The sequence below is a fragment of the Vanessa cardui genome, chromosome 1 (assembly GCF_905220365.1).
Source record: "Vanessa cardui chromosome 1, ilVanCard2.1, whole genome shotgun sequence".
NCBI classification, from domain to species: domain Eukaryota; kingdom Metazoa; phylum Arthropoda; class Insecta; order Lepidoptera; family Nymphalidae; genus Vanessa; species Vanessa cardui.
In genome coordinates, this window is record NC_061123.1 from 11946983 (window position 1) to 11971998 (window position 25016).

A 25016-nucleotide genomic window follows, 5' to 3' on the forward strand; every position below is an offset into this window, starting at 1 on the left:
ATATTAAAAGAGGCGATGGAAGAAAAAATCATTAATCAAGCATGACGAATTACAAGTTGAATATAAAACAGCTCAAAGCGCTCCATTAATTTCCAATTAATTATCTATAACATTAAACACATATTAACATGAATCGTAAAACTCATTATTATTTTTTAATCTTATATTATACTAGATGTCGTTGCTTTAGTTGCGTTTTAGGGCGTTGATTGTCATGTATTAGGCAAAAGACGTAGACTATATATCCTATATATATCTTTTCTTGTAGTTCAAGTTAGCTTTAACCCAAATTTCATCAAATTCGGTTCACGTGTTTGGTCGTGAAAGAGCGACAGATAAATAGACGGATAGAGTTACTTTCATATTTATAATATTAATATAGAAATATAGATTACAAAAAGTTGCCTTCATATTTTTTCTTAAAATTTAATTGGGAAGAAAACTCACAATTAACCGATTCATTGGGTTGATCGTGAAAGAGCGACACACAGACAGACAAGAGTAACTATCACATTTATTACATTAATATAGTTTATACTTTGAAACATAATCATAGAATTAAATCTTAATTTGAATCGGTATACAAAAATAACTAGAATAGAATACAGAGGTGTAATTTTTATGGAATGCTACTCGAAATTAATTAGCCGTTATTGTAGCTTGATATCATCTCCAATGCGTTCCCTGTTCCGAGTCTCCAATATGTCAATCCCACGACCGACTGCGTTCAAATGACCACGCAGGGTGAGTGACGGGATATACGCCGGCCTGGACCAAGCTTGCCATAAATTCAACTTTTATTGTTCGATTGTTTAGCTCACGTCGAAAACCCCCGATATTTATTACACGAACGAGCATTTAAAACTATAATTTAAAGCATTCACACCGAAGCGATCACTTTATTGTCTTCATAGATCGAAACGTAATATATTGGATAAATATATGATTATGTTTTATGTGTAAAATTTAATGTGTTTTCGGTGTTTTTTTTATATATTGATAGTGAAAAATACTATTGATACTTAAAATTATGGAATTAATTTATACATATGATAAAATTGGATTGTCTTGGAGCTTTTTACTATATGTTTATGAATAAACACCATACATATACTAAAATAATAATTTTAGAATTTTTGTCCATCAATCTGTTAGTTCCGGCTAATTTTTGGAACGGCTGGATCGATTTCGACGGGACTTTCACAGGCAAATAGCTAATGTAATGAGGAGTAACTTAGGGTACTTTTATTTTAGAATAATTTATAAAATAATAACAAAGTCGTCGCCATTATATCGGGTAGGTACCTCCTATCAACGACTTAATATCACACAAGTTGCATAATACTGAAATAACAAGTTATAATGAAACATGCAAACAAATACTTTTTTTTCTTAATTCAAACGCGCACGTAGTGGAGCGCGCAGCTAGTATATATATCCACATAACAATGTTACATAGAGTATGCCTTCCAATCAGTTACAATTATAACAGATAGTTAAATTCAGCTCCGTTACTTAGCAATTTCCCTGATTAAGGGCATCAATAGCTATGTACGGTGGCGACAGCGCGGCAAATAGGTCGATTCAGTTTCATGAATATTTATGCGATAAGCTAACTTAATATTTGGATACGGTATTTTGTAATACAATATTATTCAGAGTGAAGCTTGTATCCTTTATATTTGAATAAAGAATATTTGAATAAATTTGTCACTTGATAACAATGTATAAACGTTGATTAGTTACAAAATCTTCCGTCACCTTCTTTCAAATGACAACTCAATGATGTTGGAGAGAGAGATCGATATGTAACTAAAAACCCGTGAAACGTCGTTTATATGTGACGCATAAATTAATTATTTATAATTGATGACCGCTGTTACATTGTTAACGTATACAGTTACAAATGAAATAACGTAATTATATAATATAATAAAATTAATTTAATCCACTTGAAAAACAATCATTTACTTATTCATGTATCAATTACGACTTCAATATTTTATCGCCATACCCGAAATAAATGATTGTGGTATAAAATTAAATCTCTCTTTTAATATGCAAAATACTGTCAATTCCAATTTAATATTGTTATGTAGCGTTCACTATTAAACACGTTGATGTGTGCTCGGATCAAACGGAATACTGAATGGATGAATTATATTGTACTAGTAGTCTCCTGCGGCTTTGCTCGCGTTTAAGGGCGTTGGCTGTCATGTGTGAGGCAAAAAAGTAGCCCATACCCTTTCTTGAAGTTCGAGTTTGCTTCATATTAAATTTTGTCAAATTCGATTCAGCGGTTTGGTCGTGAAAGACCGACACACAGACATATAGAGCTACTTTCACATTAATAATATTAATACAGCTCATCAGCTGATGAGCTGAGATGGCCTAGTGGTTAGAACGCGTGCATCTTAACCGATGATTGCGGGTTCAAACTCAGGCAAGCACCACTATATATATGTGCTTAATTTGTGTTTATAATTCATCTCGTGCTCGGCGGTGAAGGAAAACATCGTGAGGAAACCTGCATGTGTCTAATTTCATCGAAATTCTGCCACATGTGCATTCCACCAACCCGCATTGGAACAGCGTGGTGGAATATGTTCCAAACCCTCTCCTTAATGGCAGAGGAGGCCTTATCCCAGCAGTGGGAAATTTACAGGCTTGTTACTTTACTTTACTTTTTTTCTAATATTAATACAGACTAGATTAACTCGTGTCTTCACCCGCTTGGATTTCATTATGCTATATACATATGAATATGTAATAAATATTGGACATCACATACATTACTCTGAACCCAATGTAAGTAGCTACAGCACTCGTGTTAAAAAATACGACGCGTACGCGTATGCGACGGTACCACAAACACCCAGTGTCAACACAACATAGAAAAGTAATAAACTTTTTTTACATCGACTTGATCGGGAATCGAACCCGGGAATTTACGTACCCATGAAAACCGTTGTACACACTACTCGACAACGGAGCATATAAGAAATATAAATTAAGATTTATATAGTAGTCGTGTTTATTATAATTGATGTGTTATTTATTACTGAAATTTTATATGACATCTTTAAGATAATACCGGGTACTTGGTTCGTTGTCTCGGGCTGACATTGATGGTCCATACGGGCACTAAATTGGAGTACCGATCGGCCAGACATCCTGTCCCTGCAACGACATGCTTTTGTCAGAGATTCAAAGGTAGTTATCTGAAAATGGGTCAGAGATTTCTGAATGGTATTTTAGGCAAAGGTACTTCTATATATTTACTTCTTCTTTTTGTCAATACCTTTTTTGAAAAACTTGGTTTTACTGTTTGTTTTATTCAGTAATTTTAAAAGTATATAGACTTATACTTAGTAATAGTTTTATAAAAATAACATTGTTAAATAAGGCGTATTTTATTCAATACGAGATTATATTACAGATAAAAAGCGTGGATTTAGTATTTATTTATTTCTAAGCAGGATATATAAAGAGTTTATTGTTTTTACTAACATTGTAACTATTGAGTTGCTTGCCAGTTTATCCCAATAGAATCTTCTTTCGCGGTGATAGCGTTACATGTAACATAAAGAATATGTTGATTTTTAATAGGTTTTCTAAACAGTTTTTAAGTAGTTTACTAACGAAAAATAAAAGTTCAAGGATAGTAGAACATAAAATTTTCGAATAGGCCGTCAAAACGAATAGCGGGTGAAAAATTCAAGGGAATATAAACAAAGGTTTGTTTGGTTGTAGCTGGGAGGTGAGCCTCATTTCGGCCGGCGGATAAGTGCTGGCGTAATCTGTGCTTGGGCTTGTGTAAATGCAAATTGTCCCATAAAGCCATCGCACGGTCCCCTCTTCCCGCTTTCACCTCCCTCACCCTTAATGAAGAGCCTTAACGCTCTCTTCGGACTTCGAAGCTGGTTCGTCATCTCAACGCTTTACCATACGAAATTAGAATCGCCCCTATTATGTTCTATCTATGTATCGGATACCTAAATTTGTTCGAATGTAATCAAAGTTTCTGATTACAAGGTTAGTTAACGACACGCTATATCCTTTGTATTATATATAGTGTTCATTAATAATAAAATTTAAACCGTATTGTTTTAATTATAAAGTTTAATTTAGAACACATTCTATTGTTATGTATATAAAAGATATCTTTATTGTATTCTTCCTTCTTTCAAAATTTATATAAAAGATGTACAGCAGTACTTGACTTATTTATGTATTTTATTAGTTTATATCATATTTAAGTTCTTTAGTATCGGCTATTTATGAAACGGTCGATAGCACTTAAGGAGTAGCTTCACAAAGTCAGTTCCTGGTGCAAATGTTTTAGATTTTCTGCAAAATACTTAAGATAAATTTACTAGTAAAATAAAATCTTTATTTATAATCAATTCACAGTATAGGATAAATGTTATAGATAATAAATATTAATATTTGTTGAATAATCAAATGTGTTCAATTGCTAAAAAAAACTACTGAGTTGGATACTCAGAAGTTTTGTTCTCCTTTCCATTCAGTGATAATAAAGGCAACTATTATATGTTAAAAATTGAAATGCGCAATATACAAAACTTATTCCAAATGAAAAGACGATACATGAAGTGACTTGTTACAAAATAACATTATTTACTTCGTAGTAGATTGTATTTTTTCCTTCAATTTATACCATTACTTATAGAGATTTTTCAAAAGGTACCAAACAAAAATCTTTATAATTTAAGTCAGTATACTTGAGTAGTTTGTGTAATGTAAAGGAGAAACGAAGAATGCTGGTACTCCGGGAGCATAATGTTTGTCAAGGCCATTGCGTTCAGCCCACTTGCCTAATTTGAAAGCAGCCGCGACTCCTCATTAACGATTCGCGTCCAATAAATGTTTTATGAACAAAGAGCTTCCCCTTTAGCGGTTGTAGTTGAAACAATACATACGCCGCGTGGGGACTCCGTGTTGAATTACAAATACGCCGACTTGACATGAATTCGAATGAGTTGGACTATTTGTACCTCGGTCTCGCACGGGATATAGTTTCTTCGTTATATCGTTATATCTTAGTGTAAGTGCGACAAGTTGCGAACACTTACTCCAATATCTAAACTTAACTAACGCGGAGTGAAACTGCCGCTGTAAGCCGCTCAATACTGAGAAATACGTTTAACGTTCCGGAAGAAAAATGATGTTATTACAAAAATATCTGTATGAAACCACGAAGTATAATAAGTTTGTTCAGTTTAATAAAAGTTAGACGTGACTAATATGTTTCTTTATACGGTTTATTGAACATTTCGACGTCGTGAGGTTTATAAAAGAATCGCGTGGAAAATACACACAGAATAAAAAAGTCTATAAAAACATACATTTATACTGAAAATGTAGAGTGATTCTACACGAGTGTTGTATAAAAATTCATTCATCTCTGCTTGAACAGATGCGCGGACAAATATAAAATATTCATAGGGATGGAATTGGAAAATTCTTCTTTTAGGTTGTTGATTAATAAATAAATACTTCGGAAAACGGAACGTTAAATAATACCTTATTCTAAATTCAAAAAGCAGGCCAGTCGTTCGATTTAAGTTACTCGGAGTTTAATTACAAATAGATCAATTACAGAGCATTCCCGATTTTTTATAACACGTTTTATATAGAGTCGAATCACTGTAGATCGTGACGAATGTTATAATTACTGTATTGGTTCACGAGAAAAATAATTATAGAAGTTTGAAATGTTATATTCTCGGGCGGTCAAGCGAAACGGTGGGAACGTTTTAAATTTGGCTTAATCTACATTTGATCCGAACGATACTCTTAGTGGTTTTTTCGACCACAATGTTGATACTGGTTTTTATGACAAACGTGCTATATTATTTCACGCTTAGTGATTTAAAATTCAAGTAGATTAAAATGAATATATAGAATAATATTATTATGTACAATGGATTTTATATGAAGGAGTATCATTATGACTCTATATTTATGTATATGGTACGAGAACGAAAACCTTACTATGATCACGTCAATAATAAATAGCAACTTATTCAATAATATAGGCTTATTTTTTCAAATAGCATTGCTTTTACATATAATGAATTGTCAATCATTTCAATTATCGGAAACAAAACGCATCCTCATTGAAAAGAATAGTTTTTTTTATTATATTTTCAGTTTATTGCATTTAATATAAAATTAAAATATTGTTTATCCAACCATACTCTTATAAGTGCTTTGAGATATAAAAATAAATCACTTTTAAAGTTTATTTAAACCGTTTACCGAGATTTATAGATAAAAATATACTTTTATTTGTTTTTAATATGCGTTTTCATGGTCCATATCCCAATATCGGTTTGAATATACCGCGTCTGATATTCGATAGTGTTTCAATGGGTTAAGTATCATCGTACAACGTACTGCATTTCTCTTTACATGACATTGTAACATTTAAGTTAAACTGAGCTGTAATACATTACAATAAATGTCAAGATTGTTTAATCGAATAGAGCTGTAATCGATACCTGTATGTCTAGTGTACGTAGATCATCGGATAACAGGGTAAGGCCACTGTGGTAGACTTCGAATCTCGTGAGAGTTGCTTTGTAAACCTATAGACATGTTTTGACGTTTAGTGAGATTTCATGGGAACACTTTTTTAATTTGAATCGTAAAAAATAGAACGACTTACAGTATATTAATACAGATAACAATTATTTCAATTTGGATTTCAATTTGAGTTCCATAGCAAAGAAATAGGTTGTAAACGTACGTATTATTCTTTATTACATTGATGTGTTTAATGTACGAAGATTAATTATTTTATACGTAAAGGCACGGAGGTTTTAATTTTAGCAAACTCATTCAATTTATTTAAGAGCTGGCGTTGAGTATTTTTTTTTAAATGAAACGAAAAATTCGTCGTATAGCATTTTTATTTTGAATACCTTTACAATATGCTCTTTAAAATAATATTATGTTTTCTATTTTCTAGTACAACCATATGAAACGTTTATTATCATCGACAACCATTTAGGATTTGAATAAATTATAGACCAATTTCAAACAATTAATTTGTTTTTCAATTTATAATCAAGACATAATACGGCTTAATATACATATATGAAATAATTTAATTCTATTTATTCGTCCAACATATATTGTTTTGGTATGATCAATTATGAGCCGAAATGGCCCAGTGGTTAGAACGTGTGCATCTTAACCGATGGTTGCGGGTTCAAGCCCAGGCAAGCACCTCTGAATATCATCATGTGCTTTATTTGTGTTTATAATTCATCTCGTAATTGGCGGCGAAGGAAAACATCGTGAGGAAAACTGCATGTTTCTAATTTCATAGAAATTCTGACACATATGCATTCCACCAACCCACATTGGAAAAGCGTGGTGGATTATGTTCCAAACCTTCTCCACAAAGGGTTAGGGGATATTAGCCCAGCAGTGGGCAATTTGCAGGATGTTGTTGTTGTTTTTATGATCAATTATTACTTACATAACAAATAACCTCAGCATATTCCCTTGTTTAATTTCAAGTAAATAAAGTTCTAATGTTATGAAAAAACTAGTATGTTTCATAATCTCGCTCTTAGCTCCGTCGCATTTGTAAGGAAATGCTAGTTGAACACTCAGAGACTGTATACGCATAGCATATGCCTATTCCATGCAGGCATATGAGTGCTGAGTAATGAAAAACACAGCATCTTGCCACTTTAGTCTCGCTTAGCTATTTTAATGAATCCTGTTACTTTGTAGAAATGTTTCTACGTATAAGGTAAAGTTCGCTCTTGTACACGAGCTTGTAAGAAAATGACGTATACAAAAGTTATTTTACTATATAATTTATACGCCGCTTCTGTTATGATTATAATTTGAAAAAGGGAAATATTTTTATCATTGCACAGTATAAAATAAAATCGCATATTGTCCCTATGTATGTTTAGATCTTTAAAACTATGTAACGGATTTTAATGCGTTTTTTTTAACAAATTGATTGATTCGAGAGGAAGGTTTTTGTGTATAATACATGGTAAAGAAACACTGATAATTTTGAACTTTCTAATGTGATATCGTAAATAAACAAATTCTGTAGAGTATTTAGTATCAGTATTACACCCGTGCGAAGCCGAGGCGGTTCGGTAGTTCAATTATTAATCTTTTTGTAAATCATCGAATCGATCGAATAAATTAAATTAATATTTTCAACATAATTTACGCGCAAAAAACACGTGATAAGTATAATGTATAATATTGCAAAAATATGATATCTTTAACAGATACATCAATAAATCTAATACAGCTATCTGTGAGTACAATGACCTCAGGAAGCAGCTGACAAGCGATAAGGCAGGTTCAGAGCGCGCCCATTTATCTTACGGTTGCTTCATTCATGTTTTTACTAGCGAAGTGCAGGATGTGGGACCGCTATAGAATTTCAGAGATGCGTTTCTTTTTTTATGACCGTTACTTCTTTATCAGTCGCAGAATGTTAAGGTTTCTGATAAACTTGACTTTGCAATGATACTACAAATAGGTCAGGTTTTAATAATAGTTTTACGTAATGTATAATATTTTGTTTCTGTTATATCATTGTAATAAATTTTTTTCATTAAATTAGTGATTCTGAAAATTGTAAAATATAAAAATTTCTGATATGAAATACAAATATTTATATATTACTTTTTATATTTCATATAATCTGACTTGTATTAAATAGTGAATAATTATAAATTATCTAAGTGATCTCAAAAGAGCATTTGTCTAAAAATTTCTTCGAGTACTTAAAATAATAACACTCTGAACGTTTGAACAAAGTTGACAATTGAAGGGTGCACCCCTTAAAACCATATTTCGCAATATTCTTTCGTGCGACGGTACATTAATAAATAAAGGTTTTCGACCAAATTTTAAGCTATTTTCAATTAAAATTCAGGCTATGCGTTTGTCTAGCCGTAGCTTTGTCTTGATTTTTATTTAACTCATATTAAATTCATCATTGACTTTTCTCATATAATAAATAATAAGTCCAATCAAATAGCAATAAGTAAGGTAATAGCGTTTTCCGTTTCAAATTTACGGATCAAAAGTTCAATTCATTAATGTTATATTAAAAAAAACTCCATGCAATTTTGATGAAAAACGTAAAACGATTCAATTTATAATTTGACGTAAATAACTTTCGTACTCTTAAACTGCATTTCATTCAAAAATCGTAAATTTATTCAACTCAGATCTTTGCTTTATGTGTCATAAAACTGCAACGTAAATCCTCTAGCGACAAGTTCGTAACAGCAGTAATATATTTATTGCCGTATACGCGTATTGATTATCAAATCTTGGGAACTGTAAAATATATTGTACTCGTAATATTGTATGTTTATCGCTCGCACTGAACGTGACGTACGACGTAATAGGTAGTGCCGTCGACTCAGCGTAAAAACTTTCCTTATTCAATGCAAGGATTGTGTTTTGCCCGACTGAATGGTTAGTTGGAAATGAAATCCTCCTATTCATTCGCTCATTCATTCATAAAACGCATTACTGTCGCCGAGTGCCCTAACCCCGTCTCGGCTGCTGTGGATACGTAGGAGAATCCCTCATACGTTGAAATAGGGAATGACTAGTGCAACGCTGGATTTGGTTGCAAGCTACGCTTTTGGAAAAGCGGGCAAGCTTAGCCGTATGGGTGCAACTTTATCCAGCCGTCGGGTATCAAGTGTATTGTATTCGCCTTTAATAAAACTGTAAGAATATAATCGATTATTCCGCGTTTCTATTCAAATATTTGATGTTTTTAGATCAAAAGTTATAACAGTTGTGAAACTCATATTTGTAGCATACTAATAATAGCTTAGTGAATGCTCAATGAAGTCTTTTTATTTAATAAAAATGCCAGGTCATATGTTGAGAATAACTATTGAGTTTTTTGCCGGTTCTTCTCGGTAGAATCTACATTTGGAACAGGTGGTAGCCGCACTTAATATAGATTGTAAAATAACGATTAAAAATCTATTCGAGTATATTTTAAGTTTAATTTTTCATACCATTTTGTTGTAAATTATTTTGAATTATTCTCATAAAGAGCTGTAAATGTATGTCTTATATAGTTCTTTGAACATCGAACAAATTGTTCCGCTAATACAATGGATATCTTAATTTATTGTAAGCACCCCATTCTCACTATAAAAAGAATGTAAATGTTTTCCGTGCGTCATTTCCCTAAAACCCACTCAATTTAATAACCCTAAAAGAGGCGCTATATATCTCATACGAAATCCGAGGGATATTCGCCCTGGCTCGGTCGGCGTTGGCACCCAATGGCTTCCAAGTGATGATAACGATCCAACGCCTCATGAGCTATTTTATTACTCGGCCTTACCAACTTTGCAAAGATACGCTACCGATAGGATTGACTAATTTCCAGTATTTCCTTCAAAGCATTACGAATCCTCATTAGGTTTAAGCCATTTCGAAGGTTTAAAGGTCGATCCGCGCGATATTACCGACGTAAGTACGTCATTTGCACTTCTCTGAGTCATCTCCATTAAAATACCACGACTTCATTTCATCCGTTTGATATTAAATTATGAAAATGTAATCATAACTTTTTCCTTGATTTTTTTTTAAATAATATTTGTGATATTTCCTCACAATTTTCCTTTAAATAACCGTAATAATATAAAAACTCCTTTGTGTTTTAACATTTCATGGCGTATCTCTTAAAAATTGTGAATTTCGGATAAAGTAAAGGCAAAGTTTCGCTCACACGCTAATGCGCAAAGAGAAAACTTAATGTGAAATATACGATACAAAGCTGGCCTTAACGAAGCATTCAATGCCTGAGTATTTTTTTAATCGAGTTAAATGTATACAAGCTTGCTTTTAATCTGCGCCTTTTGCTTTGGCCCAAATTCGTTCATTGACTATTCATCCGTGGCCCGCATCCAATCCAGGCGAGTTGAACGTAATCCAAACGACGAAAGTCAAAGCGAAAGCATGTTGGTGTTCACTAAAAGCCCTTTGGCGAGTACGGCGAGTTGGTGCCGTGCAGCAGCCATCTAGCTCACGCCATTACAGGGCCAAGTGGCAAGTTTTGTGCTCGCCTCATGGACGATTCATCGACGCCTCTCGTTAGGGCCCACGCTTGAATGCCGCCTTAGCACTCCTCATTATTGCGTTTATAAAGGCGCCCATAGAGAAACCTGATTCACTAAGACCGCTCTGCCGCGATGAAAGAGAAAATGGGATTGTGTAGACGTTTTGTTCGGGAAGGTTCGTTTTTTATCCTTTTAGCTATAAGTTTGTTTTGAGGAGCTAAAGAGAAATTTCGTGCCAATGTCTTGTATTGTGTGTGTAACGAGGTAACATTTCTCGCGTTTGTTGTCAAATAGCATTAATTTTTCAAGAAATACACCGAGAATAATATCTGAGCATTGTGGTATAATGTATGAATATTGTTATCATTTGAACATTTATAAAAATGTCATCTATTATCATATTGGCTATTTAGGACCATGTCAAACTATGTATCAGTGAAGTAGAAACAACAAAATTATTTGATTTATGTTTTTAGTTAGATACCTAAAGCGAATACAACACATACAATTCGTAATATAAATTAATATATCCATCTGTGATTGCGAGAAAGCGTTGGGGTTCTCTAATCTGGCATTGATTACAAAATCAATATCCACGGAACATAACTATTGGCAGGTGTTCTCCCTCGCAACATTAAAATTTGTTAGCCACAGCGAATAGGGTGTGGACACTTTATCATCGTTTATTTAGATTAACTTTCATATCGCCTTAATTAAAACGACCCTATAGACCGATTACGTTACTAAAATAACGAAGGCGTTTAGGTAATTGTCAAAATATGTTAGTTCATTTTTTTCTATTATTTGCCTTTTATATTATTCAATACTAATCCGCTGAAATAAATTATGGACCTGTTATTATTTATAAATAAAATTAAATATGTACTATGCATAATAATAGTTTTTTCTAGCCAGAACTTTTTTTCTACCATTAATAATTAGAAGTATAGTACTAATTGTTTTAGTACTTGCGTATGCCTCGTATTTAAGTATTTATTTTTGGTTCAATTTTGCTTCGTTAATTACGAAATCTATATAATATTCATAATAAAGACAATCGTTTATAACCTATACTTTTAAATAGTATCTTCGTTCCATACTTTAATGGAATTGATAAAAGTAAAAAATGTATAAGTAAAGTAAGTATTACAACATTGCTACGCTTGATTTTAACACGCAAACTAATTCAATTTACTCTTCTTCCTTAAAGAGAAGTTTTGTCGTTTATTCTCCTACAATTTAGTGTAAAGTTACAATAGCTATTCGAACGTTGTCACTCAGCTTGGTTTTGTTTGTTCTCCGTTGGACGTTCTTAGTCAGAGAACTTTCCTCATTACGCCACTTAGATCCCGACACCACGAATATTAGGCAGACCATACAACAATTGTATGTTGCACAAGTTTTAGGTTTTGGAGCGCGTATTTGATTTCGATTCGTTCAAAAAATATTTTTGCATCGAGTCGAGCCGTATTGATGGAATATGGACGAACTTATTGTTGTATCGAATTGAAGTTAAACAATTAGAAAATATAAAACGATATTTTCGTTTCACAACAAATATCAACAAGTGGACTTCGATACCAAACATGATATTTGTATCGCAGTTCAAAAATATTGATTTAATATTAATAACTATTTTTAAAACGGCAACACACGACTTAAGTAACTCATAAAAGCAGAGAGGGTTCGGATATTTCTCGGGAAGAGGAGCGGTTAACCGACTTTTACACTGCTTTTATTGTCTCAGCTCCCCCTGCAAACCCTCCTTTGTGTTAGTAATGTCTCAAGTTGTATTAACACCGTGATAACTTTAGTAAACGCTTCCAACATTCGCCACTGTTTATTACCTCCACAATTATACCAAAGTAAGAGGATAGTTTTGATAATTTCAATGGGCCGATGATTTTGACTGTTATTAATAGGAGTACCAAAACTGATATTGAATTTGCTTTGGGACGAGGTGTTCAGTAAATTACGCGCGGCTCTATTACATTTAATGTTATTATGGCCCGTTTCGGTTGTGTATTTCGCAATAGGCAAAATAAATTTTGGTCCATAATTCAATATGTAACTCCGAGGTTTGCGTTTAAGTTTATTGAATTGCTAATGATAAAGTTTTTAAGAATTTTCTCGTACAATTCTTATTCATTTGTTACGATTCTTTCGATTAGGGATTTTTGAAATCGTATTTATTAAATGTCGTAAAAGAATTCGAATGGAATTAGACTTATCGAAATCACTCTTCTTAACGTCAAAAGCGTTACTCAACTTTTCAATAAGAAAACATTCAATTTCCATTAGGAGTGCGTTTAAGAAATGAAATCGAAACAAAGTTTTCTTCACATTTGATTTTATCAAAGGGAAATTAAAACATAGCCGCTGCTCATTTCACGGAATGGATGTTGAGTAAAAAATTTCCAACAAATTTAGCGGTTTCGATCGATGACGTCGGTAATGGAAAAGTTCAATAGGTAACAACAAAGGCCGATACAAGTTAACGAAGCTCACGAAAGCGAAATTCATGATGGGAGCGCGCTCTGGTGGACAGGAAATTAAAAGACAAAAGAGTGCCGCTTAGAACAATGTGGACTCGGAAATGGAGGGCGTGCCGTTCCCTTCGCTTCTTTATCGGAGCCGCTTAGCCACGACTACCTTAGACTGAGAGTTAAATTATAACTGAAGTGTTATTCATAATCATACTGCCTTAAGTGACATATCAATCAAGAGACATAAGCCTATCAAAATATCATCTTAAAGTTCGTAAAGAAATTGTGTCAAAGTGGAATAATTAAATATTTTTGATCAGCTATAGCAGCTGATATTTAACCTGCAACCATTTTCGTCCACGTGATTAAGTAATACCGTTCGAACATAACGGAATTAATCCGGTCTTATACGGGAATCTAATGTATACGGAGTGTGTAGACGTATGGTTTCTGTAATTCAGGCGAGCTGGCGTAATCCATTCGTACGGTGATATCGAATTGCTAGGGGACAACTTCTCACGTCTACGACGCAACGTCACATTCCTAAATTATATTTTATTTGATGTTTCTTTTTTCTATATTGCATTTCAAGCACGCCGCTTATAATTAGTCAGTCGTTGAACATTTGATTTTGGATCAACGATAACTGACAAAGAGATGGAACGAGCGCCATATTCCTGACTCTGTTTTCTAATTCAATTTGCATTCGAAATCAAAAACTTTTCGTGACACTGTTTTGCATTATTAATACTTTGGCATAGCGTGATCTCCCGAGAGGCACACTAGAAGCTATAAATTGAATTCCAACCTTCGCAATTAGTTATTCCCGCGCGTGAAAACTTTCGAGATCGTTCGCCTTCGTTAACAGATGTTACGGTGCTATTCATTATACATTCCATCGAAATGTAAAGCTGAACATTTAATATAAAGTACCGATGTTCCTTTGTCGAGCAATGAAACATTTTCGAAGGTATTATCGAATCACTTGGGCGGACGGATTAGTATAACTGGTTTAGGCTCTAGTTTTCCGTTTACAGAATACATTCATCTTGCAAGCGACCGCGAGACGATAAATAAAGGCACGCAATATTTTCTCTAAATGGTTAGAACGAGACTAGCTGAAGCATTATCCCGTGCGCCATGTGGTCTTATTCTGGCGCCAGTGCAAGAAATTACGTCAAAATTATGTACAGTTGTCCTGGTTTCGCGGTTGATATAATGTACAATACTTAGAAAACTATATACTTACTGTGTATACTAATTATAATTAAGCTAATAATATTGTTATTACAAAATCAATTTCAATTCCAGAACTATCTACAAATTTTACTTTAATTTAATTTTAAAATACACGACCTAATTGTTACCAAGATTAGATTTAGACTGTCTAAAATGTCTTAATTTAATAGTTATTATGCATATTAAGTATAATTTAGAATCTACGAATGTCCAACTTTTTGCATTAAAACACTTTACCCCTTTCTGAAGAAGAACGGCTTCTTATCGTTTTAATTTAGGACTAAAAATTTCATTCCTTCGCTGTTAACGAAAAATATTTATGTATCTGATGTTTGCGGTTGTAATTTTCCATTATTTTATTGTAAGTTTTTTATAGTAAAAGCAATAGAGCTTTAACAGTTCCATAGTCTATCAAATGTACGAAATTTATTTGAATTTGAAATACGAATTAGTAAAATGAAACTGAGACATAAAAGTTTATATATATTTAAGCATTTAGTTTCTCTCTAAACAACTTTCTGTATTTACTGGCTTGTTTATTTTGTTATGTTATTGTGTTGTCCTTTTATACTGGCTAGTCTATGTAGTGTTTTTTTTTTGTGATTGAAATTACAATATTATTTTCTTTTATTGCAGGTCCAAGGTGGCATTTACATGAGATGTTATGGGCTCACGCGGCATTGAAAAGTGGCGGTGGTTGGTGGTAGTTGTAGCGTGGGCATGTGGTGCCGCTGCAAGAACGCTATGTCCACCACGATGTGCGTGCGACGACGCACTGAGGGCAGCTTCATGCGCAAACGCTGGTCTAGAGATCGTTCCCATCCAATTGAACCCAGAAGCAACACACATCAACCTAACTCACAATGCCATCGACAATCTTTTGTACACTTTCGCTTTTTATACACAACTTACAATCCTCGATATATCTTACAATCGAGTTCAAGATTTAGGTAGTAAGAATTTCGATAACAATATGGAAATGACACACCTGAATGTTAGTCACAATGCACTTAAACGACTGGATAAAGACACTTTTGTGGGCCTTAAGAGATTGATTGATTTAGACTTATCAGATAATGAAATATCAAATATACATCTGCAAACATTTAAGGATTTAACTACTCTGGAACGGCTCGATTTATCAAACAACAAACTTGTGAATTTCGAAGCTGAAACATTTGAGCCACTCTCGTCGCTTAAAATACTTTCTCTCAAAAATAATTCTATTTTAGAAATACCATCAGCGAATCTGTTTTTTGTTATACATTTGGAATATTTAGATCTCTCTGAAAATTTAATTCAACAAATAGATAAGCATGGAATTCCATTTTTGAAAGAGTTGAAACATTTAGATTTTAACAATAATATTATCGAAACTGTCGACCAATTGGGTCTCCACAATTTACCTTCGTTGCGCCATTTGGATCTCAGCGATAATAATTTGACGTCAATCCCTACATCTGCTCTTTCAAAACTATCGAACTTGTCACATTTGTACTTAAGCGGGAACTTTTTTCATAACATTTCATCGTTGTCTTTCCAAAGCTTATTCCACTTGAAACATTTGCATCTGAGTAGACTATATGAACTAGAGAAAGTGGATTCCAGAGCGTTTGTAGATAATATTAATTTACAAAAAATATGGATGAACGAGAATTTAAAAGTGAGAGAGGTTCCACCGAGACTATTTCATGGGAATCCGAAATTAACCCACATTTATATGAGAAATAATGCTCTAGAAACACTAGAAGCCTCTCATTTCCCAATCGACACTCTTCAAGAGCTGGAAATTTCTGGTAATCCATTTGTTTGCAATTGTTCTTTACTTTGGCTTTGGAAACTCGGTAGAGACTGCGAAATTCGTAGCAAAAAGTTTGATAATACGAGTACTATATTGAGGATCGACTATGAAGATGTAAAATGTGCGGCGCCTGGCCACTTACGGGGCGTTTTATTCGTGCAAATTCCGGAATCAGAGTTTGGATGTTCCAGTGGATGGGTGGTAGTTGCGATTGTGGTGCTAACTGTGAGTATAATTATAAGTGTGGTGGGTGGATTCCTGTATTTCATGGGTCCGCTAAAAAGGTGTAAAGGAGACAAATCGAAGCAAGTTATGAACAGTGTAATGTTAAACGCTGACGTATCTAAATTAGGAAATGGATTAGGATACTCAACGCGCAGTAGGGAACAGGAGAACAAAAGGGAAGTGGACAGGTATCTTATGATTGGTTCATCAGTAACTAACAATTTTCATTCGTTAAATCCTCCTTGGCATAGTGTGGACAAAAATCCATATTATCAAGAGGATAGCGAAGAACATATCTACCAGCAGTTCGCATACGAAACTATACCTCACCACAGAACCCCAGAAAAACCGCACATAGTGTACGTTTAACAAAAGTTTACAATTATGGACAATAAATATCGAGTAATTTCATTCCTTCGTCGTGTCGTGGAGGACATTCGTAATAGCCATAGTGATCGACGAAGACATTGAATTTTGCAATAATGTAAATAGTGATGGTTAAAACTGTAATATGTGATAGCTTTGTATATAGATATGTAAATATAATATTACCGATAAAGACATTTTCGATTTTGTACTTAAATTGTTTAGACATGTTATATTGACGTCGTTTTATTAATTTGCCCTTTATTATAATCCTTTTAGATTTAGTATTGATTTGTATGACAGCTGACGCGGTTATGTTTGAATTTAAGTTTATGCAGTAAGTTTTTCAGATGTAACACAAATGTATAAATATGTACACAATACATTGTTTAATCGTTTCTTTCAAGTCGTTCCTGAATAACATTGATTCGATTTGTAATATAATTAAAAATGATAATGGCATGTAATTATATGATAAATATCTGTGTAATTGCATAGTAGTTATACATATATTTTCTGAATTAAAACACCAAACATGATGAAAACTTTGTACAAATGTGAGCAATATAGATTAATAATTTCAAATACTATAATACGTTAATTTTTATTAAATCATTGTTATAGCATGTAATTGTATTTAGAGAAAATAAATCAGAATAACATGTATATGTACTGCTTAGAACAATCATAGCCTATCTGCATAGAAATTCTAGAGTATTTGCCTAAATTTGTAATAATAACATTATTGCATTGAACTCAGATTATAGAACAAACAATATCGTCTGAGCATTGTTACATCTGATTGGGTGTAATGCTAAGGTCTCGGATTCGAGGATGAGTTGGATGGAGTTGTTTGTACGGGGCCAATGTTGGAGCCAATGTTTGTATGGCTATGCGATTGTGTCTTCCTACTTTCTGTAAACAATTACCAATATGATTTATTTATATTCAGAATTTAAATATTATTCGTTCAATATAGTGTTTGATTAGTTGATTTTAATTATAAACTCTATTTCAATCGAATAAAGTTAATTTCAGTGAAACATATTTTGTGATTACAATAAAAATTAAGGCAAATACTCTAGCGCTGAAACTTATCATATAGAATATATTATTATAAACCAGCTGCTCTGATGGTGAGGGGTACAAATCAAATAATTACATTATTTATTGGCTATTTTTGTATATTGATTTCATGAGACTTATTTGAAGCATTTTGTTGAAAAGATATTGAATTAATATTTTTATACTTAGGGAATATTAATTGTACGAGACACGTGGTTCGAAGTTACTAACTAAGTTCGTTTACTTAGTTTGTGTACGTAAGTTGCTCAAATTTCGTATTCTTAAATCATCTTGACATGAATAATCAAATGTTATTATAAATAGAAAGTATTTACATTTATATTATAAGCAATAAATTTAATTAATTATAATAAGGTCATTGACATTATAAATAATTTAAAATTTCGAAAATCATTATTGTTTACTTAAGAATATATTCACTGAATTGCCTAAAAAATTATCTCAGTGTTAGTAACTTTAGAACCACGATTATAATGTTATAGCTGAAACTAATCTTAAAATATACTTTTTTAACAATTCTATTTATCTCATATACTTTTCATAACATATGCCTACTTCATAACCAATCAACTATACCTATTCAATCGATAGTACAGTCATAGTGATAGCGTAAGACTATTTATACATACTTACTACTTTAAAAATTTTGTTATGAAACTTATTTAAATATATAATGCATTGAAACAAACGACAAATAAACAATTAAAAACAATTATTTGATTTTTATTACAAATCCTTTTAATATTATTAATTATTTGTTTTGAAATCACGAAGCTGAACATATAATATGAAATTAGTTAGAAGGTAAATATTACATACATATATAAAGTCAGATTAAACATATACAAAGTCATATTAAGAGATTATCATTTTATCTTTAATTACATTAACAATTATAATAGCTATTTGTGGCCTAAAGTTTTTATAATTTTAAATTAAGAACAATGAAAATTACTTTACAAAATTGATATACGTACATTTTTTTGTTTTTATATTTTTTTTTTATTAGAACACATCATGATATTTTTATTAGGTTTATTTAAATCGTATTGAAAAAAATATTACTTTATTATAAAATATTTCCATAATAATATAGAACTCTATGCAATAGCCAAAAAAATAGTATACTAAGATGCTCGTAAGTGTCCTTACTACAGAGTAAAAGACTTATTTTTTAGTCGAAATTTTGAGTTTTGCCAGTCTAGTAATAAGTCCTTTTGACGATTTCAAAGATACTTATCATGCACAGATGTGTGCAACCATAAGTACACTCACACAATCCGATAGGAAATCCGATACAAGCGGAAAGAGCACAGACGCAAAAACAACTCCTTTAAGTGCTCTCTTAGGAGCGCGTTCATAAACATTGCAAACTTGAAGACATCGGGCCGCTACTGCTACTTTTTTTTTTTTTGACAAAAGCCCAATAAGTTTTTACCGGCTCAACTCAGGGTAAGAACCCAGTATATATCAATTTACAGTCTCATAAACTAACTATATTTGAAAAATGTCAAAAATAAGCTTAACGATAACAACAACAACAGCCTGTAAATTTCCCACTGCTGGGTTAAGGATTCCTCTCCCTTTGACGAGAAGGTATGAAACATATTCCACCACACTGTTCCAATGCGGGTTGGTGGAATACACATGTGGCGGAATTTTTATGAAATTAGACACGTGCAGGTTTCCTCACGACGTTTTCCTTCATCACTGATCACGAGATGAATTATAACACACAGATTAAGCAGATAAACATACAGTGGTGCTTGCCTGGATTTGAACCCGCTATCATCGGTTAAGATGCACGCGTTCTAACCAGTAGGCCATCCCGGCTTAACAGCTAATTTTAATTCATAAAGTGAATTTTAACGTAAATATTCAATCAATTAATGGTAATTTAACGTTTTATGAGATGAATATGTACCAATAATGAGTTCGGTTTCGCAACAAGTTGATTATGATAAAGTCATTTGTTCCACAGCGTCAACCGATGACAGTCATTGGACGTCGATGAGGCTGTGAGTGAAAATTTTACATTTACCAATGTACAGAATTTAACGCTCATTTTTAATTTAATTTTTTTATTGAAGCTTTTTGGACTTAACTGTTTTGTTTTTTTTTTTTAATATCGAGGTAATTTTAATTAGTAATACCTATATATTTAAAAGTGAGTTTGTATTATTGTTTATTTGTTACGTTTTCACGTCTAAACTATTCAACTGATCATACTGAAATAACTCATACACTTTGTAAGGTTTTTGGAAAACGATATATGGTACCTTAAATTATAAGAAAACGAAGACATGTCCCAAAATGAGTCATAATTAAACTTATTTACCACTTCATTTGTAGCAAATTCGGTAATACGATGTTGTCTATGTAATTTATTTTTACGTACAGATCGTAATTCATATGGCTATGCCGATTAATGGCATAGAAAATAAACAATCCTTTGACTACATTAAATACATGCGCGATGATACTTATAAACCATTTTTAATACTAACGCTTTAGAATAACGCCTTGTAGATATTTCTAACATACGAGTCAAGACAAATTCTTGACTCGTATGTATAATCGAACGTAGCTTAGTCATTATGAACTAACAAGCAGGCGGATAAAGTTTTCGTATGTAAGTATGATATGATGAATGCTTGCTTCAATACCAAAATGTTTCCGAAAAATAAACATCAACCTCCAAACGCGTGTTTCTGTTATTCTTAAATATGGGGGTTGCGTATGAGAGGGTTCTAGTGCTACCGCAGATTTGTAATAAAGATAAATGAACGCTTAAACTGCTAAAGGTAGGGTAGCTCTAAAGTAAAATTACGTTGAAAAGTAAAACAACCAGTACAGAGTAATGGAGTTAACGTGTACAGCATTTATATTGCAATTAAGCCTTATTTTAGCTCGTATTCATTTGCTAACAAATAGAGAGTGTGAGCTTTATACGGTATGATGTATTATAATAATTAATGATCATTATTTTAATTATATAATAAACGAGTCGCATCATTAAATTCTTATTAGTGTACGTCTGTATACATCTGTATATCTATAAATAACATAATATTTCATACGAATGTTAAATGGTTCATATCAATTTGTCTATGTTAGTCCGTACACACAAATGTAAAATATGACTTTTCTATTATGATGTATTTTATATGAAAATTTAATTTTTATGGTTCTGTAAATCAATTCGTTCGAAGATTCAATATTTTTAGCTGTTAAGTAAATAGTACTTATGTCTGATATAATTTCAGAGCCGAGCCATGACAATAATTGCTACTCTTTTAATATATTTTATATCTAGAATTTTGAAAGAACATCTTCTTCTAATAGGTAAACTTACAGTGAAGTGAGAAGTATTGTTTCTTTCTTCGACTGCTGATGCGATAAGTCATTACGTTCTTTGGGTTTGCAGCTCACTCTACAACTCACAAAACTACCATAATACATGATCCACGCAAAACTTTGTCATATAGAACAAAAAATCAAACTTACAGATATTTCGATTTTATCTCTTGAAGTGAATTTGTGCTATAAATTAGTTATGTAAATAAGACTGTGATATCACAAGAATGTCATATTTTCTTTAAAAATAAATCTCTATGTTCTTGTAAACATTTCAGAACTGTATTAGATGGTCTGGTCGAACCCGTGAGGTATATTTTCTCGCCATCTTCAGACAATAACTTAACATCGTTTTTGAAAGTCTCTTGATCCCATAAAATGTTCCCATCGATTTATTCAACGGCATTGGAAAATATAGTAACGTCCACAGTCCTAGCCCACGGCTATGGCCGGAAAATCGAGAGTGATAAATGTTTTTTAGATTCGTGACGGTCAGCCGTTTGGTTTAAATCTGCAAACGGATGGACGGGCAGTTTTAATGGTCTCGGCAAAGGAGCCAAAATTGTAGCATAAATTTTGGAAACCTTTCCAATTTTTCCGAAATACGTTCCGTATCCGGCTCGATGTCTATTGGCTTTTAATTTATTTGTCTGCACCAAATTCGTATGGCGTTTCGGTTTGTTTGTAATTCTGACGTTGCGTTGTATCCATTAAAAATTCGTTTCACGCTCAGCTTTAAGTCAGTTTATTTCAATTTTACACTACGGCCTCTGTCAATAATTTACGCGTACATGTGAGACTGCGAATATACATACATATTTAAATGTTCATGTTGATATTGACGAACGTGTTTTAATACATAATGAATTTTGAGGGCTGTTTTCGAAAATTGGTTTGACGTTTCGTTGAGTAGACACAATACGTAAAGAAGAATCGCTATATTATGTTCAATGTATTGATAAGAGTCGGCTTACAAACATCAAGATATTCCAAAGCGATTCCAATTTTTTACCTGAATTTATCATTAAAATAAAACCTCATCACTTTCACATTACAGCATGGTTCATCAGACAGACATCAAAAGTAAAAACAGCAATCAACTGGTAATAAACTCGAGCCAATCAAACTACATCACATAAAAAGGCTTTAACGGGAAAAATAAAGACCTTTTACCCAACCGTGAGAGTAGGCCGTGTAGCGTCGTTTCAGCTGGGGCGGAAAGATTTATTTCACGACACAACTTGTTATGGTACCGAAAGGACATTCCCGAGAATGCAGCCTGCAAGGGATCATTTCCCATTATGTCCACGGATCGGCAGAAGCCGCTAGATGTTTTGCGGGCTTGTGTGAGGGAATTGAGATTAATTTGGTTTTAGTGTGTATAAACAGGGATATTATATGAGAGCCATTCTATTTCATAGTTGATCGTAATACTAAAGCTTTAGTCAAAAATATAACTTTTGTAAAATTAGAGTAAAATTGGCCATTGATTTCACCCAGTGTTCTATATTTGAAATTTAATGGAAATGATGTTTTTTTTTAAATTGATTAAATTTATATTGTGATTCGTTCTAAATATAAATAAATGAAACTGTGAAAAGTTTTTAACCTGTTTTTATTTATATTTTTATTTTTAAATGTGTTTGATAATAATAAATATGTTGATTAAATAGTTTGAAGTATATTATTGTATTTGACCTGTATTATTTATCGTAACGTAATCTAATAAATATGGAGTTAATTGATTTCTATGCAGAATAAATAGCAATTTATTTGTGTCCAATTAACATATCTATGTAAATTGATTGGTAGAAAAGTAATCACTGAGGCTATTGCCGATTCTTCTCGGTACAATTAACATTCCGTGATGGTAATTTGATTTCGTCTTGCAGTATGGTGAATACGAGGCTTCTTAGATGAAATATATTTAGATTTTGACTTCTTGATGCCTGATTGGTTAATGAAAGATTATTTATAATTGACATGGCAATATATTGGTGGAATGTTATGATTTTGAAAAAGGAATTTAACGTGAGTTTTTCTCACGCTAATTACACTTTGTAGCAAGGAATCTCGTTGATCGCTTTTGGGCGATCGTACTTGCAATGCACATTACGGAATGAGGTTCGATAATGTAGTAGTAGAAGTGTAAATAAATTTTATAGTCCAAGATAAAACCCATTACGCGTGGTTTACGAGTAGCACTCCCCTAATGATGCGAGTGCTATGCAGGGGAGATTGGTTGGCTGAGGGTATATTTGTATTTGTGCTGGTTAATACATACAAATATAAAATACTTCGTGTCAGTCATTCTCACGCAAGTTCCCATAATAGTACAGCGATATATACCTGTACTTGTTGGTATATAACCCTGTTTATTAAAGTAGGTACTTACCTCCATAAATGCTTCGAGGTTCGTTTTTGTAATATAATGACGTACTATGGATATGATTATTAGGGGGGTTATTATACGATGTTTGTGAATTGTTGAATTGAAGAATAGCGGAGTAATAAGTACCAAAGCGACGATCAAAATCTTTTTATTTATTTGATTTTGACTTTTTCGTTATTAATGAGTCTTAATATGTTTTAGACAACAATTTTGCTAAGGATTGTGTTTTATAGTTAAAGTAAATAAATGATAAATATATTTGAATATAATTTGAATTAATAGAATAGTTTTAACATATTTCATAGTTTATCACATTATACAATTCTACAATACTTAGTCTAAAAACAATAGTTACATAGTGATAATATTATATGTGTACAATACGTATAATAATAATACATTTTAAGAGTTAAAATTGTTATTTCGTTAAATTACATAGAGGACCAATGTGGTTTTACGATTCAATTTTATTGTAAGTATAAGGAGAATGCGCGCGTGGTTTAAGCTTTCAACGTTGGATCAGCAAAGGTTTCAGACAGAATGTTGACTCACAATGTTAATGTTGCTAGAAGCCTGGTTTTCAGTGTTTTTTAAAAAGATTCACTGTACAGTCTGGGTTAGTTCGGCGCTTTTTAAAATGTATGTCGGCAATAAAAGTATAGGGTTGAATCGAAAGCAATTTCAATGCAAGTGGAATGGAAAAATACTATGAATAAATCGAAATTAATACGAATTCGCTTAAACGTAAGTATGCTTATTTAGAGCCAAGATGGTTCGTTGGTTAGTACGCGCATATTAACCGATGATTGCGGGTTCAAACTCAGGTAAGTAATACTGAATTATCACGTCCTCAATCTGTGATTATGATTTATCTTTTGCTCGGTAAGTAAAACATTGTATTTACGGCATAGTACCTTATTTGGTAAGCGTGAAATAACTAGACGCAGCAG

General features: G+C 32.6%; 1 protein-coding gene across 1 annotated transcript in view; it reads left to right on the forward strand.

Moving 5' to 3' along the window:
• Positions 1-19008, forward strand: part of LOC124532435 (protein artichoke-like) — a 70342-nt gene extending 51334 nt beyond the window's left edge. Inside the window, exon 3 of the mRNA XM_047107340.1 lies at positions 15476-19008. Within this exon, the coding sequence (XP_046963296.1) occupies positions 15504-17234 (1731 nt within the window). The 5' untranslated portion in view covers positions 15476-15503 and the 3' untranslated portion in view covers positions 17235-19008. The remainder of the gene's footprint in view (positions 1-15475) is intronic.
• Positions 19009-25016: the final 6008 nt, after the last annotated feature.